The following is a 19,359-nucleotide window of genomic DNA, read 5'->3' as shown; positions in this document are numbered from 1 at the left end:
TGTAGGTGAGGAGGTAGCCCCCTTTCCTCGGAACATCTTGCTTTTGCAATGCCTCTCTTGTGTGGTCCAGAGTCTGCCCAGCTGCCTTTCCTGTGGCCAGCTGTCCCACCCGCCAGCTCAGGCTCTCAAATAAGCAAGTTCTCCCCAGCACCAGTCAGACCAGAATGTCTGGGACCAAGTCTGATGCCTGGGTCCTGCCTCCATCAGGTTTTTGAGGTAAGTACTGATCACCCGGTGTTACATATAAAACATTTAGATCTCTGGGTCATGTCTTGGACCGAAGGAATCTGAGTCCCCAGCACAGTGCAAGGAATTAGCATTTTAACCAGCATGCCACCAGTGCTCCTTCCCCTTTAACACAGCATACTAAAGGATAATTAAGATATTAAATCATTACTACTGGCTTAAGATTCCAGACTCAGGTTTTACATATTAAATTCCGTTGTATCTAGAATGCCAACTCAGATAAACAACCACATAAGCCACATAAAAGGAAAAACAGTACAATAGCCAGAATAAAGAAAGTTGTAGCAAAACAATCCTGACCTTAGTCACCCTTTATTTATTACTAATAAAATACTCATCGGATAAACTTTAAAAAAAATGAGGTAGATTACTCAAAGCAGCTCCTGTAAGCATTTCGAAGAAACGCTGCTTGCCATCTCCTGACTTTCCAGGTAGTGGGCACTGACTTCCTGAACCTTTCCAGCCAGGCTTCTGAGAGGTCCTCCTGCATCTACAGCGTGGTCTGAGTCCTTCCTGTGGCGAGGGGTCTGCACCTCTGCCTGGGACAGAGCCCTGACTATCTGCTTCCTTGCAGGATTTTACAGGCCTTTCGTAAGAACTAGAGGAATGATCTTAAGGAATTCTGCCCTGTTGCCTCTGCTCTGCTCGCTCTACCTACCACCCCCATACCCGTTCTTTCCTGTGACCACACTACTAACTCCATCTGAAGACCCCGAGTTCTTCCAGAATAGAATTCCATCAGACCCTGTCTTTTGAAGAGACTTGCTCAATGAATTTGCCAAAATCAAACTCACCTTTCCCCATACTTCTTTGTTTTTTTCTGCACAGCCCTAGCTGACCTTGAACTCAGAGATCAGCCTGCCTGAGCCTCCCAATTACTGAGATTAAAGGAGTATCTGGGTGCCAATAAAACCATATTTAAGGATATAGGAGACCATGGATAATAGGCCTGTGAGCCATGTCGCCTTACTTCATTTCTAGTGAAACAGATACTAAGTGACACCAAATCCTTACAGACTGAACAAACACACAGGCATATCACAAAAGCCTTGAACTAAGACTTTATAACATATGGCAGTCAGCCCTTCCTAACCATGAGTAAGACAGGACCCATCTGAACTCACCAAAAGGAAAAGGTAAGTGGGGCAGAGTAAAAGAAAACAATAAGGCATCACACACACTAATCCAAAGCACCTAACAGGCACTTTCAGTGCGCATGGCTGGAGGGAAGATGACGCTTGTTTCTGTGACTACTGGGACGGGAAGCCACAGTGACAGAATCCTCGGCACAGCACTTCTGTTCAGTTTCTGGGGCTCTTTCAGCTCAGTTTTGTGGCCAAATAGTCAGGGCAGTGTTCATACTGGCAGTAATGGTTCAGGAGACAGAGGCAGCTTGCTTACATCCTAAGGCTAGTCAGCAAGCAGAAGGGGATTCCAGCTAGAGCAGGCCAGGCTCTACCTAACAGAGCCCACCCACAGCAACCCCTTCCTTCAGCAAAGCCCACCTCTCAAAGGCCCCAGAACCTCCCAAGTAGTGCCACTGGCTGGAGACAAAGGACTGAAATAAATGAGCTTATGGGAATCATTTCACATCTAAACCGTAACATTCCTTGCTCCACAGGCTCACGGCCATCTCATAATACAAAATGTTCTCAGTCCAACTTCAATAGTCCAAAGTCGGGAGTGGGAAGCTCACTATAGTAGTCCACAGCAGCTGAGTTATTTCAGTCTAGGTATCCATCAGTGGAATAGCAGATTAAAAGAACGCGCTAAGGATACACACCGTGCAGTCTTATTTAGCTAGAAAGAAGAATGAAGTCTTGTCTGTAGAAAACGGATGGAACCAGAGATTGTGTTAACTGAAATAAGCCAGACTAAGAAAGACAAACGTCATGTGTTTTCTCTCATGAGATCTAGATACAAAATATATGTGAGCATAAAAGTGGAACTATTGAGGGAAAGAAGAGGAAACGGTGGGAGGGTGCAGGTAGGGGGAACAGTGTGTGAACATGGTTTGAGTTCACAAACCCACTATCTGCGCAGCCAGTGTGCTGCAAAGGAGTGCTTTCGGCTGAAGGCACACAACTCAGCGCTGTCTGAAGCTTGCTTGTGACTTAGTCTTCAGATTTAGTGGCAACTAAGACACTTAAAACAGAAAGAAATTCACAAAGTGACCATCTCTCTCTGAGAAAACTAGAACTTGTTACCGCCATGGTTGAACAGTGCGACTCTACAACAGAGTAGATGCCCACGTGACAACACTCGTCCTCCCAGCGCCTCCCTATGTGACACCCAGGTCATACATCAATTTCCCCAATGTGCCGGGATGCAGCAGGGTTCTTGGCTGTTGTTCAGGCTTCTGCTACTGCTTCTTATTCCCCTCATCTCCCTGCCCAGTAAACCCTCACTCACCTTAACAATCTGCATGGACAGAAACAGTTCCCCTGGAAACACAACACATTAGTCAGTAGACATTTAAATATTTACCCATAACTATTTCCAAACTCACCTGTCAGTACCCCCATTTGTAAGGAACATTGCTGGGTGCTTTAATACATTATACAATTAAAATTCTGAAATGATATACTTATTTCCTCCCTTACAGGTGTATAAATTATCTCAAAAAGGTAAAGAAAAAGCACCTAAAACTCACTGGGAGTAAATGTACAGCTAGGATCTCAAGACTGGAACTGATGGAGGAGAGTCTTCTGTTTTGTGTTAATTTCATTGGTTAAATAAAGAGACTGCCTTGGCCCTTTAATAGGACAAAAAATTAGGTAGGTGGAGTAGACTGAACAGAATGCTGGGAGAAAGAAAGCTGAGTCAGGCAGTCGCCATGATTCTCCCACCCGACAAAGCCGCAGGTTAAGATCTTTCCTGGTAAGCCACCTCGCGGGCTACACAGATTATTAGAAATGGGTTAGATCAATATGTAAGAGCTAGCCAATAAGAGGCTAGAACTAATGGGCCAGGCAGTGTTTAAAAGAATACAGTTTCCATGTAATTATTTCGGGGCATAAGGCTAGCCGTGTGGGCAGCCGGGTGCCAGAAACGTAGCCCGCCGCTCCTATCACAACATGGAACCCCATGCAGGTTTCCTGGACAGGCCTGAAAGATCTGACTAGAAATGGTAGCATGGGATAGGTAAGCCGAGATGCAAGAACTGGCTGTCACTACAGTACATTGCCTTAGAAGCAGGCAGAGTTGGAGCAGAAGGTAATGTAGACACAAAGGCCTCTTGTGTAGGCTAGCAAACAAAGACTGGAAGTGGTCTCGGGAAAGCAGCTGATAGTTCTGAGCAGCATGAGCTGTAGGTAGGGTAGAGGAAGACAAAGGGACAATTAGGGGGGAAAAAAAACCAGGACTGGAGAGATAGTTCAGTGGTTAAGAGTACTGGCTGTTTTTCCAGAAGAGCACAGTTCAGTTCCCAGCACCCATAAGGCCACTCACAACCCTCTGTAACTCCAGCTCCAGGGGATGCCGCCCTCTTCTGACCTGTGGACGCCAGGCACGCATATGGCACACAGAAATCCACACAGGCGAAACACCTATATACATAAAATTATAAATAAATAAATCTCAAAAAGCAACGGCCCTGGATGTTCCCAACCTGAATTAGAATAGCAATTGTAGAGGGAGAAGCACATTTGAGAGGCACTACCCTTGGTTCCACTCAGATGCTGGACTAGAGCTGAAAGAGACTGGCTTCTCAGCTGAGGAGAGAATAGTGCTACTATTCCTGACAGGGACAGGAAGATTAGAGAAGTGGACCAATCAGCAGCCTAGACGTGTTAAATGACAGTGCACAAAGAAGACCCTGCTGCTGACAGGAGTCACTTCTGAGGCTGACCTCCTGAAAGGTCCCACTTTGTAGGTGACATCTGTACGGCTACAACGTATTGATACACCCAGACCTCCTGCAAAAACCACAAAGCACAATGGTGAACTCTTGCTTAGGAGCGTCTCTATGCAGAAATAGACTCGTTCTGTTTGTTACACCATAGAATTCTTGCTATGCTCTATCACACTCACTATGTCCATTCAACCCCACCCCACTCCCAGCAAAAAGAAAATTTTCTTTAGGAGCATTTGGTCACTCAGGAAGGAAGTTGTTGCCTGAGATTCTTGGTGTCCACACCTTTGGAGACAAAGGAACTCCTTTCCGCCATCCTTCTCAGTGCTCAGAGTCTTCACTTCTGCTCATCTGGTGAGACTCTTATTTGCCACTTTCTGCCTTCAAAGAGCACCTGGTTTAACCTGATCACAGCTTGCCATACTGTCCCTTTACTTTCATCCAAGAAGAGGGAGCAGGTCTTCATCTGCAGGATAACCAGAACACTCTGAAAATAGCTGTCACAGAGCTGGATCGAACTCTAGCTATCAGATGACACAGGACCACGCTGTGCCTGGCTCACAGGGCAGCCCATACAATAAACAACACTATTATAGGATAGTAGCCAACTGGATACAAAAAGATTGGATCTAATAGTGGGATTAGAAGGGGAAACACTTCCAAACATCTTTGGAGTAATCTAGTCTATAGCCCTACACACATAGGATAACCCAGAGGTCCCACAGGGAACAGAACATAGAGTAGCTAAAGTCCCCAGCAGTGCAGCTTCCTGGACTCAGGTACTGCATTTTAAAAGCACGGTGACTGTAAACATAACAAGCATAAGGAAACAGGCATGATAAACATCTACTTTAATTCACATGAGGTCACTTTTGGCATAAAGGTTACAATGTACAACAATCCCCAATTCTGTGGAAGCAGAATTCAGAATATCCAAGTGGGAATCCTAATTAGAGAAAGAAAAATCTTGAGTTTCAAAGTTTGAGGGAGGTAATAAATACAGCTCAGTAGAAATAAACAACAGTCCCATAAAACCAGGTACCTGTGAGTTTGATCTTGGAGAGTCGAGCCAAAATGCCGGGCAGATCGTCAGCGTGAAGTTTCATCTCTTTCCACTGCCTTTCTTCCTTTGTCTCTTTGGCTGTGTCGACAGCGTGCTCCACTATGGAGGCAGCCTCCAGTTCCATCAACTCCTCATTTGGCTTCTGGGACAAAGGCAGGCTGGAGGCTGACAGAGATGGCAGCTCATCCACTTCTGCTCTACCCTGCCCTGAAGACATGTGTTCAAGGAATGGAGAAGTTGCTGGCTCTGGCTTTGGTTTGACTCGCTGGCTAAGGCCCCTGTGCAGCTGTGTGACATACTAGACAGACAGACAAACAACATGCATTACTAAAAACGATGATGTCCCTTGACAGCTTTCACTGCTGGGAAGAGTTTACCATATAACTTTACACTGTTAGCACAGCATGCGATACAGTGTGTGTCACAGACATCAGCACTAAAAGACATGGAGCTAAGATTAATGCTTTGGCTATAGTTTTAAATTTGTGGTTTAGAAAAATCTAGGAATCTAAGTTCATGGCAAAGAAGAGCCATCTGTTACCGACTGGCCTTCCTGAAGGCTGGACTTTCTAATCTAAATACAACAAAACCAGCTACAGATAAGCAAGGTCAGCTACTGACCACCTGGCTCTTAAGCAAACAGTCTTGAGTGGAGTTCACTGGAAGGCGAGCAGGGCCACTCACGCTGCACTCATGTGGGAGTGTGGGAAGAGGAATGAACACCAGTTTTAGAGTCAGCCCCTATCACTGATGGGCAAAAACTGATAATTACTAAAAATATTGTGAGGGTCCTTATTTTTTATATTAATATATATTTCAGTTAACCTTCACAACAGTGCTTAAAGATAGGCCATTACTTATAACTCTTTTATTTATAGATGAGAACACCAAACTTCTAAAATTTGACAAAAACCAATATATTGGATTTTAGTAACATTTTGTATTAATTAAATTTTAAGTTAAAGAGGGTATTTTAAATGAAAGGGTGAGACGTTTCTAAATAGAACATTAGACTATGACGTGCTGCTCTTTCTCAGAAGCACTACGAATTTCCAGCTGTCTTACTAGTCCATGACCCTTTCCTAGAAGAGAGTCATGTTGCCACAATCTTTACACAGATACAGGCCTGTAAGGACCAGATACTCAATGCCACTGTAAAAGCACTGGCAAATTAAAAAAAGAAAAGAAAAGAAAAAAACTTTACTTAGTCCACTCAGTAGTGTGAGTGTGTGTGTGTGTGTGTGTGTGCGTATGTGTGCGTGTTCACATGCAGTGAGGTACAAACACAAATCAAAGGTCAACCTTCAGTGACTCTCCTCAGGAGTCATACCAGATTTATTTATTTATTGTGTATACAATGTTCTATATGTATGCATTCCTACAGGTCAGAATAGGGCACCAGATCTCATTATAGATGGTTCTAAGTCACCATGGAGTTGCTAGGAATTGAACTCAGGACCTCTGGAAAAACAGCCAGTGCTCTTAACCTCTGAGGCATCTCTCCAGCCTAATCCACCTTGTTTCCTGAGACAATCTCTTGCTGGACTCTGGGGCTCACCAAATGGGCTGAGATGGCTGGCCAGTAAGCCCCAAGGATCCTATGTTTGCCTCATTAAAACTGAGGGAACAAGTGCATACTTCTACACCCAGCTCTTTTCTGTTGGTTCTGGGGATCCCCCATAGATCCTCATAGTTGCAAAGCAAGCACTTTACTGACTGAGCCATTTTACATTCCCTCAGAAGTATTTTTAAAGACTTTCAAATGCACCAATGGTCTAAGAAAATAAGAGGATCACACTGTTAAACAACTACTGTATTCCTGACATATTTACAGAACTTCAAAGAATGTATAAAAGATGCGTCCTACCAGTTCAGCCTTTCCTAATTTTAGCCTGGTTGAAATATGCCATATGTTTTCAATCTTTCTCCAAACTTAATCAATAAATTCAAGATCATATATTTAACCTCAATGCCAGAATTATTCTGGTTTCAGTTAAGAATAATCAAAGCAAGAGATTAAAGTTTTGGATAAACTTAAGAGAACACTAAATAAAAGCCTCTTTCTAACAATACTTCCTAAAACTTTTCTTCGAATAGGAATCTCTGCAATTCCCTCACCCAGATAAAAGCAGAGGCAAAAAGCAACTGAAGGAAGGCTTCTACTTACCATGCGCTTGAGGAAGCTTAAGTGCTGGACCATGACCCACTGATTATTGACATTCCTGAACAGACGTGTGACCCTGTGTGGCAATTCCTGTATAGCTCTTCTCTCGAGATACCAGACACAGCCTCCCACGGAGCCTGCAGCAAGGAGACGAAGAGAAGAAGGCATGTTGAAACGGTGGCCTCTCACTCAGTTGTGCCTACATCAAAACCAGGCAAGATGCTGCTGGGTGGGGCTGGACTCCAAGCCACCACTGACTCCCACTGGGGGATAAGTGGCACTCATCAGCGCTAGGCTTGGATGAGGGATGGAAATGTCACCTTCACATCATTATGCTTACAAGAGTTCAGACTACCACACTGTAGATGTTTCTAATACAATGCAATGAGTTCACTTTTTATAAAGTAGAAAGGGAAGCACTCATCTTTTCTCACTAAATGCTGGTAAACTGAAATGAAGGTTTGGATTTCCTTTGCATAGTTAAAATAACTACAAGGAAGGGAAAATGACGTTCAGTAAAATACAACCGTCAACCCAGTTAAGAATGAGCTGCTTCTGTTGCACCCAAATTTGAATTCTAATCACTTTATTAAACCTCTCAAGTCAACAAATTCAGAGCTTATTTCAGACATCACCCTCGTCCAGCATGTGAAAGCATAGACGCTACAGTTAGCCCCTCGCTGACCCTCCGGGTCCCCAGCCAATCTTTCCCAAAGTGGCTCCTCTCATGGATTCTACAACCTAAAGTTCATCTATGTTCTGTTCTCTGCTTCTTAGTTTTCTAGTGTGCTTCAATTTTCTATGTTTTGTGTAGTTATTTCCACTAAGTTTAAGCATTCCCTCCTAGAGGAAGGCTTGTAATACTCAAGAAGCTACAAACCTACAGGGCTCTGGAAGCTTAGAAAGTTTTAAGATTGGGAAGGGCAGTCAAACAGTTGTAAGGTAGGACATGCAGGTCACACCTATACCCCCTTTTGCTATTCCTACTCAAAGACTCCTGGGAGCTTCTACTGGAGCAGAGTTATAGCAATGAGAGGGAAGTCATCCTGCCTTCATGCATCTCCTTTCTTTTCCAACCCGTGTGTCACAGATTTTACCCCTAAGCCTTCCCAAACAGCACCACCTCTGGGGATCAAGAGTTCAAATGTCTGTGCCTATATTCAAACCAGCATATATTGCTATCACAAACCTGCACATCTACTTTATCACAGCAATACTGCCTCATGACCTTCCAACAAAGCACATTACACACAACTGGATAAACATTATTTACACTGTTTCCTTCTGTGCAGTCTACTCTCTATCAAATTCTCAGTCTCTTCCACTATTCTATCATGTTATATTGTGTTTTATCAGAGTACTTCCTACTACTTTTTAATTTTTATTTACTCTTCTCTCATATATTACATCCTGACCAGTTTCCCCTCCTCCTTCTCCTCCTAATCCCTCCCCTACCACCTCCCCTCTTCCCCAGATCTACTCCCCAACCATTTCCCTTCAGCAAAGGGCAGGCGTCCCAGGGATATCAAGCAAACACCACATAACAAGTTACATTAATACTAGGCACATCCCCACATATATGAGAAAACCCAGAGGAGGGAAAGGGTCCCAAGAACAGGCAAGATTCAGAAACAGCCCCTGCTCACACTGCTAGAAGTCCCACAAGAACACCAAGCTACATAACCATAATGTGTATGCAGAGGACTTAGGTCAGATTCATACAGGCTTTCTGGCTGTCACTTCATCTCTGTGAACCCCTATGAGTCCTGGTTAGTTGATTCTGTGGGACATATTCTGTGGTGCCTTTGATGCTCTCACTCCTACAACTCTTCCTCCCCTCTTCCACAGCTATCCTAATGTTTGGCTGTGGGTCTCTGCATCTGATGATAGTACTTCTTCTTTTTAATGACTTATTTATTTATTATTTTTTATGTGCATTGGTGTTTTTCCTACATATCTGTGGGAGAGTGTCAGATTCCCTGGAGGCAGAATTACAGGCAGTTGTAAGTTGTCAGGTGGGCACTGGGAATTGAACCCAAGTCTTCTGGAACAACAGTCAGTGCTCTTAACTGCTGAGCCATCTCCCGAGTCCCATGGTAGCACTTCTTTTTTTTTTTTTTTTTTCGAGACAGGGTTTCTCTGTGGTTTTGGAGCCTGTCCTGGAACTAGCTCTTGTAGACCAGGCTGGCCTCGAACTCAAAGATCCGCCTGCCTCTGCCTCCCGAGTGCTGGGATTAAAGGCGTGCGCCACCACCGCCCGGCTATGATAGCACTTCTTAATGCAAACTGTTAAAAAATGCAGTCCCCTGAACAAAACATCCTCCATCTATGTCAGACCAGCTACACCTGCTTGCAAAAGTCCCTCAGGATCCAGCTTGCTAGCTGTTGACCTTCCCTCATAGACAAGGCACTGGAGGGCTTGGACTCTCACCCGAGATTCCAGCCACTCCTCACCATTTGTTAGCAGTTCTGTCTTAATTGCATGTGGCTTCGGGGCGCAGAGGTGCTAGAGTTAAAGGCTGGGAAAGGTTCACTGGAGGGGCACCATCATCCACACTAGGGACAAACTTGCAAGAGCAGCTACTCTGTGATCCCTCTACTCCTACCAGTAGCCCCTCACCCATGTTCTATAAGCAACTCAATAAACACATTGGTTCCCCAGGATGAACGCTGGTGGAATCATAATTTGGTTCTTCATTAGGACCTTATCATGAGGGGGTAGGCACTGTTTCCGTCTCCCCAAGGAAAGAATTCTCTAAACACCATCATCATAGTGTTTAGTTCTTTAACGGCCATCTCTCCTTTAGTCACCTTTGTTACCACAGCTACTGGACACTTGCCAGATAATAAAGTAAAATGTTTGGTGACTGACAAGCCCAGGTAGCCTTCCTCAACTGTGAGAATGAGCCCCGCCTCTGGAAACACAAGGCCATTATCTTAAAATAGAGGTGAGCCAAATCTTCAAACCACAGTTATGACACGCTCACTTTCAAATGGATGGGTATGTGTTTGCCTTGGAAACACCTTGCAAATTCTTTCAAGATTAGGTGGGCCAAGATGAAATTTTACAGACTGGCAGTAACAAAAATCCTGGGGGAGGGCAGGCAGAACATAACTTGGAAACTGAATTTGTAAAGGATAACAACCCTTGGTTTAGTCAAAGTGTGTCATGTGCTCATGAACAAAGACCTAGAAAATGAGAGCTATTTCAGGCCTGGGTAAACACATGTACATTTTAAGCTATCCAAGGCTTACAACAGATGCATTAAAAATCTGAAGAGTTGGTCCTTTTACCATGATTCACTATTAATACTAGGGCTTTTTTTTTATCAGCTAAGGAGACAAGTGGCTTCAAGGTTCCTGAAGCTTATTTCATGGAAATGAAAACAACCTAAACTTTTCTAAGCAAACTCAGAAGTACCTGCTGACAACCGTAAGGATCCTTCTCCGCCAACCTCCCCATCAAACTTCTGAGTGGGATCTTGCATAGACCCCCCAAGGAACAGGAAGGTATGCCCAATTTTAGCAACTAAGCTACTAGTCTCCTCTATTCCACCATTCTAAAGACCGATCCTAGAACAGTAGGGTCATATGCAACCTGTCTCCTACACTGTGGGGTTCACAATCAAAACAGAATTGTCCCATACGGAGCTGAAATGTAGAACAGAAAAGTAGAAAGAAAGGCTTCTCCGAGGAACATATACAGGAGAAGCTTCCAGACAGAGAGAATAGTCAAGCAACAAGAAGAGCTGAGTCCTCTGAAAATGAGTACCAACGGTCAGGATCAAGGAACACTCACAGCAGGAATGACAGAAAGTAACAAAGTGACTCAAAAAAGACTCATAACCCACCTACCCCCAAAACCCAATTTAAAAAAAACCCACAAACTTTTCAGTATGGAAATTGGCAGTCATATAAAAACAGAAGTATCCAAGGAGTCCCTATTACTTATCCCACAGCTTCAACAATTACCAAATACTGCCCAACCTTGTCTCCTCTACCCTCCCTTCCAATCGCCACCCTATTTTATGGGCCAGAAGGGACCTTTGAGATCATCTCTCTCAGTTACCTCAATAATAGTAAACTCAAATGATCTGCTTTGAGATCACACAAACCCAGGGGAAAAAAGAACTTCCTGGAACCACTGTTAGCAACACAGCTAGTCACACACAAAATATTTCTGGGATGTGAGAAGGAAGTTCTTGACTTCTACTATCTTGTCTCTCATATGGTCCACCTAGCTACCTTCCTCAGATATTAGCAAAAAAACCAACCTCCTCTTCAAATATTTCTACCAGAACAATCTCATTCATTCACAAGTGACTGAGCATTGTCAATGTACAGAGGAACTTCTCTGGGCATGAAAGATAAAGGGGTGAATTGATGAGAGAGGCAATCTCTACCTTCACAAAGTGTGTGTCTAATTGGGAGAAACGTACTAAATTGATGTACATCTGGATTGTGTGTGTGAACAATTAGATTATGTCCTAGCCATGATAAATTAAGGTGATAGGAGAAAAGAAAGAGAAAGGCTCCTATTTTAGGTAGAGTGCAGAAGCTGGCCTCTCAGAAAAGGTAAGGTAGGAGACCTGTTCAAGAATTTGTGATAAATAAATACTTATCAGAAGGCCTTTTTAGAACGGAAAGAGCCATCCTGATGGCCCAGGGCTAAGTCTCAATGGGATTCAGCCTGCAGCTATTATCTTGGTTATCACCACGACACTTCTAGCTGGAAGGAAGCTCCTCCATGGGGGGCAGGTGCGCCTCTTGTCATTACAAGGCAGTGGCTAGGAAGCGCGGCTCTCATAAGCCCGAGGATTGTGGAGCCCCCCGGTTTACCCTGCCCGCCAGCTTGCACTGTTTGAAACTCCAAAGAAGCACAAGACACCAAACGTTAGGGAGCACCTGGCCTACGCCACAAAACTGGTCCACATCTCCGTGGCCTTTCCCTTCAGGTTACCCCAAAGGTCACCTCCCTACCAGGTGACAAGCCAAGGGCTTCCAAGGTTGCAGCCAGCTAGAACCAAGATCTCGCGCGTGGCAAATAGACAAGAATTCTCCCACGATCGTTCCCGGTGGGGCACAATACCTGTGAGGAGGCGCGAGGAGAGGGTGTGCGGGGACGCGGCCATAACGCACCGGTGCAGCTGTCCCCGGGAGCCCCGTGTCCTCTCACCTCACCGGCTCCAGGGCGCCGCCATCTTGCTAGCCCGCCCTAGGAATGAGGCGGGACTTCCTGTCCGTCACGTCCGGTGTCCCGAGACAGTGAAAGCTCGGCGGCCGGCGCTTGAGGACGGACTTTACGGCGGGGTGTCTTCACCTGCCGCTCAGGTGAAGGTGGGTGGAGGTGACTCTCCGGGGCGCCCGAACTGCCCGAGCGCGGGGACAAAAGAGCGAGTAGTGGCGGGGCTAGGGCCGCGGAGTCGGTCCCGGCTGGGCTTGAGAGTTGAAGCCTCCTGAATCGTCCTCCAGGCTGCTGTTACACAGCCTCCGGCTTCTCGTGTTGGGGTTTGGTTAAGTAAAAGAACGAGGAAGGAAGGATCTCCTTAAGCAGAAGAGCGAAAGCGATGAGGCGAGAGTCCTGTGGTTCACCTCCGGTGCTAGGCAAGGGGCACTGAGGCAGGAGACTTCGCCGATTGTGCAGGAGCTCCCACTGTACCTCTGCGTGGGAGAGGTGCTTCTTGTGAGAGTCTTAAATGTGTAAGTCAGAAAACGCTACGGAATGAGGTTAACATTTCTGAAGGCTTTCTGAAGAAAGGCTTTGAAGAGCCAGCTTACTGCTCAGCAGAAGGAACTGCGATTTTTCCAGGTTAGAAGGAAGACAGCAGAGAATGGGATTGATTCTCCGTGGCCAATCACAGTTTATCATAGTGTCCCCATCAAATTAATGTTAAACTCAAGAACAAGAGAGTGGATCCCTGGAGAGGAACTGAAAAGTCAATAACAACTTCGTTCAACCACCGTTTTGCAAGCATTTTGAACATGCCCTGTTCCGTGAAATATGAAGTCCAAGCCTTAAATACACAAATCAAATGCGCAATTTGGAGTTACATTCATCCCAACAACATTTGCTTATTCTTAGATGAATCAGGCCTTCTGCTCTGCATCCATCTTGGCTAAATAAACCAACTAACTGTTCCTAAACTGGTTCCCTTCAACGACATTGAAGGGTCTGCCTTTTTACCATCATAAATTGCTAAGCCTTTTACAAACCAGGCTTCTGATACCTAGCTGGATGGTTATAGGATATAGAACCCGATGGCTAGAGAGTAGAGATTATAAAGTGAATTTTAAATTCTCTTTAGGACTACTAATGTCTAAGTCTACTAAGTCTCTAGGACTACTAATGAGAATGTCCTAAAGTTATTCGTGACAGTGGCTGTGCTCTGAATCCTAAAAAGCACACAACTGTATACTTTTCTCAATGACTTGTTGATGTATAACTTGTATCTCCATACAACTTTTATATTAAAAGTAAAAAGAGCAGTACAGGATCTCATCTGCATAGTAAAAAAAAAATGCTCCCCCATATGTGTGTGTATATATATATATATATATATTTAAAATTCACTTTATAAAACCAAAGGGTGTCTATCAATTTGTCCAGTCTGAAAATTTCATATGAAAAGAGCAGTATAGTACATTTGTAATTGGCTTCGTTCATTTAGCTTGATGTTTCTACTGCCCCATGCTCCTTTTATCATTTTCTTTTTTTTATTTTTTTTGTTTTTTTTTAATTTATTTTTTTTATTTTTTTAATTTATTTATTTATTAAGGTTGATAGAGACCCAAAATAAATTAGTGGTTGCTTAGGTCTGAGAGTGTCGGGGAGAAATGGAGGTGACTACTAATGAGAATGTCCTAAAGTTATTCGTGACAGTGGCTGTGCTCTGAATCCTAAAAAGCACACAACTGTATACTTTTCTCAATGACTTGTTGATGTATAACTTGTATCTCCATACAACTTTTATATTAAAAGTAAAAAGAGCAGTACAGGATCTCATCTGCATAGTAAAAAAAAAAAAAAACCAAAGGGTGGTAGGACTGCATCCTCCCTAAGATGGCGATACACAAAATCAAGCAATAGCAGGAACTGCTAAGTTTGTGGAGAAATACGAATCCTGATACGTTGCTTATGGCAATATAAACTATCGTAGCCACTCTGGGAAACAGTTGAAGTGTTCCTCAATAAGTTCATCACAGCACTACCTCATTACCCTGCTGAGCCTTTCCCAGGTGTATGCCTAAGACAATGACAGCATTGGTTCACTCCTAATATCACAATATCCGAAAGTGGATAGAAGCTAAGTGCTCATCAACAGATTATACACATGCTGCAGTGTATCCACATAGTGGCCCTGATTGCCATAAGAATGAAAGTAAAGTACAACTATATACTACGACCATGAAAATAATACTAAGTTAGAGAAGTCAGTATAGAAGATCACTTACTGGATAGTATTGATGTATATGAAAAGACCAGAATGTTTAAATCGTTAGAGAGAGTAGGTAACTACTTGCCTAGTGCTAGTAGGCAGTGCTAGGGAGAAAAGAGTGATTGTTAATGGGTGCACGGCTCATTTGAATAGAGGGAAGATCAAAATATCCCTAAATCGATTGGGGTGGTAGTTTTACAACTCTGAATATGCTTAAAACCGTGGTGTAGACAGTTGATACTAATTTGTCAGATGTAAATCTTTGATGAGGATAATGGGCATTATTTTCATAGAAATATACTAAAGACTCTTCAACTCCCTCAGTGGTCATTGCTCAACATGCTAGCTTCTCACTAATAATGTGATCCCAGCCTCTGCTTGGTATCCTCTGGCGGAAGTGTGTCTTCCCTCTGCAAAGGAGACTCACAATAGGGATAAGTAAAGAAATCTATTAGTGGACATGAAAGGGAGTGGTTCCTTTGTTCTGGTACTAAGGGTTTAACCAAGGCAAGCACTCCTAAGTACTACCTCCAGCCCCACGCTGATTCTTTGAACATTAAAAAAAAAAAAAAAAAAAAAAAAAAAAACTGCAAAAGTGCTCAGCTACTGCTAGGGAGTGACATCCTGAGGAGGTGCTTCCAGGAAGTACAGGCAGATGCGAAGGAAGCAAGGGGGAAGAGAAACGAGTCCCTTTTCCCTGTGCCTCTTGCTGCATCTTGACCCTCACTGGGATAGCTATGCTGGACCCCTGCCGCAATGGGATTGACCTATCCCCAGCACTAGGAATGGTAGCTTTGTAGATGACTGATGGAATTTACAGCCTCCCATGAACTTGACCACCCAACTCAGCTCCTCAGAGTTCCTCTTTGTTCCTCCAAGGTGATTGATCACATCAGAGTAGACTCATCCTCTGAGATCATTCCAGACAGACACCTCGGTTGAAGTCTGCCAACACCTTTTCCTTCATAACTTTCCAGATCTCAAGACCATACGTGAGTTTTAGGGTACTAGACATGAAAATGACAGTTATTTAAAATGGGTGGGTTGGCAGGAATAAATAAATAAATCCTTCCCAACATCTTTGTAACAAACTGACCCTGACTGTAATGAGGGAAGCAAAATTCCCAATACCAAAGAGGAATCATGATTGCTTTAAGACCGCGTAATTTTATTCGTCGTTAACTGTCATTCGGTTTTATAGCATTTCCAACAGTAGCATGGAAAAAGAGAAGCCTGCTAGTGAAGTTTTGAAGAAAATTTTGGTTGCTGTTGAACCGAACATGTAAAGGGAGGTGTTCTTTCCGCCTTGTTTCTTTTATTCTCAGGAAGCAGGGCTGAGATTGAAAATTTCTAAAGCCGAGACAACCATCCTGAAGCTCTGCAGTAACAAGCCTGAAGAATAAATAAACTTCAGATTCTTGCATCCTGGGTGATGTATTCAGTGAATGGCCTAGGGGGCCGAACATCGTGCGTTAGAGCTTGCTGAAGAGACATGAGACAGAGACAACTGGGACTGTGGCAGCTCTCCAAAACGGATGCATGCTTAGTGGAAAATAAGACAAATTCAAATAGAGTGACTTTGGTTTTTTGAGGTTATTTTTTTTTTTTTTTGTTTGAGACGCAGTCTCAGTATGTAGCCCAAGGCTGACTTTAAACAGGTGCTTCTTCTGCCTGAGCCTTCTGAGAGATCCAATTGCAGGTACACACTACAAGGTTGTGGTGGTAGCTATTTCTCATATAAAATGAATCTATGATGCTTTAAGTAACACTAAAAATAAAAGGCCATTTTATACAGATTTGTTGTGTTTCTTACTGTTTATTGTAGACCCATCTCCTTTGATAGTAGTAAACATCTGGTTTACCACATCTGGAATGCATTCCTCTCCTTGTTTGGTCCTTCTCAGCATCTTGGAGCCTAGTGAAGTAGGCAGTGAAGCATTCTAAGCATAGGAAGCAAATTCTATGTTTGAGAAACCCATAACCTTAAGAACATCACTAAAGACTAAATATAGCTGTGGGGAATTCTAAAGAAATGGTTCTGTATTCTGGTAAGTGAACTGTCAGTATTAAATATTATACAAGTTCAAAATACAAGGAGATGTGCAGAAGGCAAACCAGCAAGCAGAATCCCAGGTAAGTGCCTTCAGGAAACCAGCAAGCAGAATCCCAGGTAAGTGCCTTCAGGAAAACCAGCAAGCAGAATCCCAGGTAAGTGCCTTCAGGACAGTAATCTTAGATAAACAACGAGGAATATGTGGGCCTTCTTATATCTTTTCTGGAACCAGGTATTCCTCATCAATGAGCCTCTTTTTCTCTGCATTTGCACATTTAGCCCAACAGCAAACAAAATTTGTTTTAATGTGGTTGTGTGTGTGTTCATGTGTGCCATGGCATTTGTGTGACGGTCAGAAGACAACATTCAGGAGTTGGTCCTCTCCTACCATGGGTTCATTCCAGGAGTTGAATTCAGACTGTTAGGCTTACAGGACAAACATTTTACCAGCTGAGCCAGCTCACCATACCTGAAGTCTATTTGTTGTGGCAATGCATTCCATATTTGCAAAACAGCATCTTTTAGCACCCTTTAGCACGACTGTGCTGTTACATAACACCTGTTCGTGTCAGTCTTGTTCTTTTGTCTCAGGAACTCTGATACATTCATTGGTATTTCAGATACTATCCATTTTCCCAAATTCACACTCTAAAAGTTGCCACACTTAGAATTTAAGTCTGTCTAATACCAAGACACCGATATTTTATGTATTGCAGTCTCTGTTAGCTGGTTTTCTACTCTAGAATTTTTAATTTTGTCAAACCAGTGAAGTTATTGAAGTCCAACCTTAAACATTTGCTAGATTTTACATTTGCTGACTTAGGTTCAACTTTCCATTGGCCCAGTTTTGTATATGTATAGAACAGGATACTAATACCAGTTCTACAACTTAAATTACTTTATATTGTGAGTACTTGGTCCATATTTGGACCTTTGCAAGAATACGGGTTTCTACCTAAGACCTCTTCAAAGCTTTGATTGTGGACCTGACCGTAGACTGGGTGGCCTAAAGCAGCAGATATGTGTTGTCTCCCCACTATGGAAGTGAGAAATGCCAGTGGGACTATGCCCTTTCATTGCTTCTGGGAGAGTAGCCTTCATTTTCATCTCAGTCTTCTAGAAATTCCCAGGCATTCCTTTGCATGAAGCAGCAATTCCATCCTCAGACCCCTCCTAAATGTGATCATCTTTCCCCTGTGTGTCTTCATATGGTGGTCTCCATGCCTGTCTAATTTTAACCCCCTTTTTGTTCTTTTACATTTTTTCAAACAGTATAGTGATTTGGATGAGAAATATCCCTCTTAGGCTTATGTACCTGAGCACTTGGTCCCCAGTTTGAGGCACTGTTTGGGAGGCCCTGCACCCATTAGGATGCAGAGCCTTGCTGGAAGAAGCATCAGTGGAAGCAGGCATCCTCTTTCTTGCTTGCTCTCTTTTTCTGCTTCCTGCCTGTAGATGAACATGCCATCAGCTGGATTCCTTGCCATGCCTTCTTTGCCATGACAGACTCGATCCTTCCAGAACCGTAAACTAAAATAAACTCTCTCTTTAGTTTCTTTTGGTCATGGGGTTTTATCATAGCCACAGGAAAATGACTAGTACCCAGAGATCTTTGTGTAGCACAGGCCGCTCTGGGCTTCAGTCCTTCTGCCTCCGTCTCCCAAGTGCAGGCCTGCACCACCATGCCCAGCTTTAAAGTTCACTTCTTGTAAAAGCACCTGCCATATTGATTTAGACTCCATCATAACAACTTCAATTTGATTATATCTGCAAGACCCTGTTTCCAATTAAGATCGCGTTAGAAATGGACCATGTCTACTGGGGAGACACACACCAGTCTGCAGTTCTGCACAAAGGATCCTGTGGGTAATGAAGGGTTGATACAGCCTGAACTTGAGAGATGCTAGAAATTTTCTCAGTCACATGTGCATGGAAGGGATGTGAACTATACCTTCAGAAAGAGAGAAATGTAAATGCAGGGGGTGGGCAATCAAGTATTAGGTAGACATTTGTAAGAGAATAAAACTTTGGGTTGACCTCAGACATTTCCTCTCCAATAGTTCCATGCCAAACGACTCCCTGGAGTTTTGAGGGGTGGGGGGAGTTATGACCTAAGATCATTACACCCGGCAATTTGTCTTTCAGCAGGACAGGCAGGCGTTCTCAGAAATGAAGGGCTTGCCAATGGGTCTGCTAATTGAAAAACTATTTGAAGATACATGCTGGTTGGTGGCTCAGAGGGTTTGGAATTATTTAGAGCAGAAAACATTTCAAAAATAAATTTGAAACCAACATAGAGTTGCCAGCTTCTAATGTTGTAAGAGTGTTTAAAGTAAATCAAACTATCATCTAACACTGTAGTCATTTTGTAAAAGACAAATCATTTTAATGTCAAAAATTATTCAAAGGATATAACCCGATAGCTATTTACATTGGATAATTTAGTTTTATGAAAGTATCTTTATTTAATATCTACATTCCCCCAGAAAAATAAAGTATTTTCCATAGATAAGATCTCACCCATGAATGGGGGTTTGAAATCCA

At 43.4% G+C, this 19,359-nt stretch overlaps 1 protein-coding gene across 1 annotated transcript in view; it reads right to left on the bottom strand.

Moving 5' to 3' along the window:
- The window catches only part of LOC121457179 (protoheme IX farnesyltransferase, mitochondrial), a 108,520-nt gene extending 95,977 nt beyond the window's left edge, over nt 1-12,543 (bottom strand). The window contains exons 1-3 of the mRNA XM_041665925.1: nt 12,416-12,543; nt 7,330-7,463; nt 5,142-5,460 (exon numbers count right to left, since the gene is read on the bottom strand). Coding sequence (XP_041521859.1) covers nt 5,142-5,460; nt 7,330-7,463; nt 12,416-12,458 — 496 coding nt within the window. The 5' untranslated portion in view covers nt 12,459-12,543. The remainder of the gene's footprint in view (nt 1-5,141; nt 5,461-7,329; nt 7,464-12,415) is intronic.
- Nucleotides 12,544-19,359: the final 6,816 nt, after the last annotated feature.

This window comes from Microtus oregoni, unplaced genomic scaffold, assembly GCF_018167655.1.
Source record: "Microtus oregoni isolate MIOR12 unplaced genomic scaffold, Mior012 000015F_ref0000493, whole genome shotgun sequence".
Taxonomy (NCBI): Eukaryota; Metazoa; Chordata; class Mammalia; order Rodentia; family Cricetidae; genus Microtus; species Microtus oregoni.
Note: the sequence above shows the minus strand (reverse complement) of the source record. Positions and strands in the feature narration are given on the sequence as shown.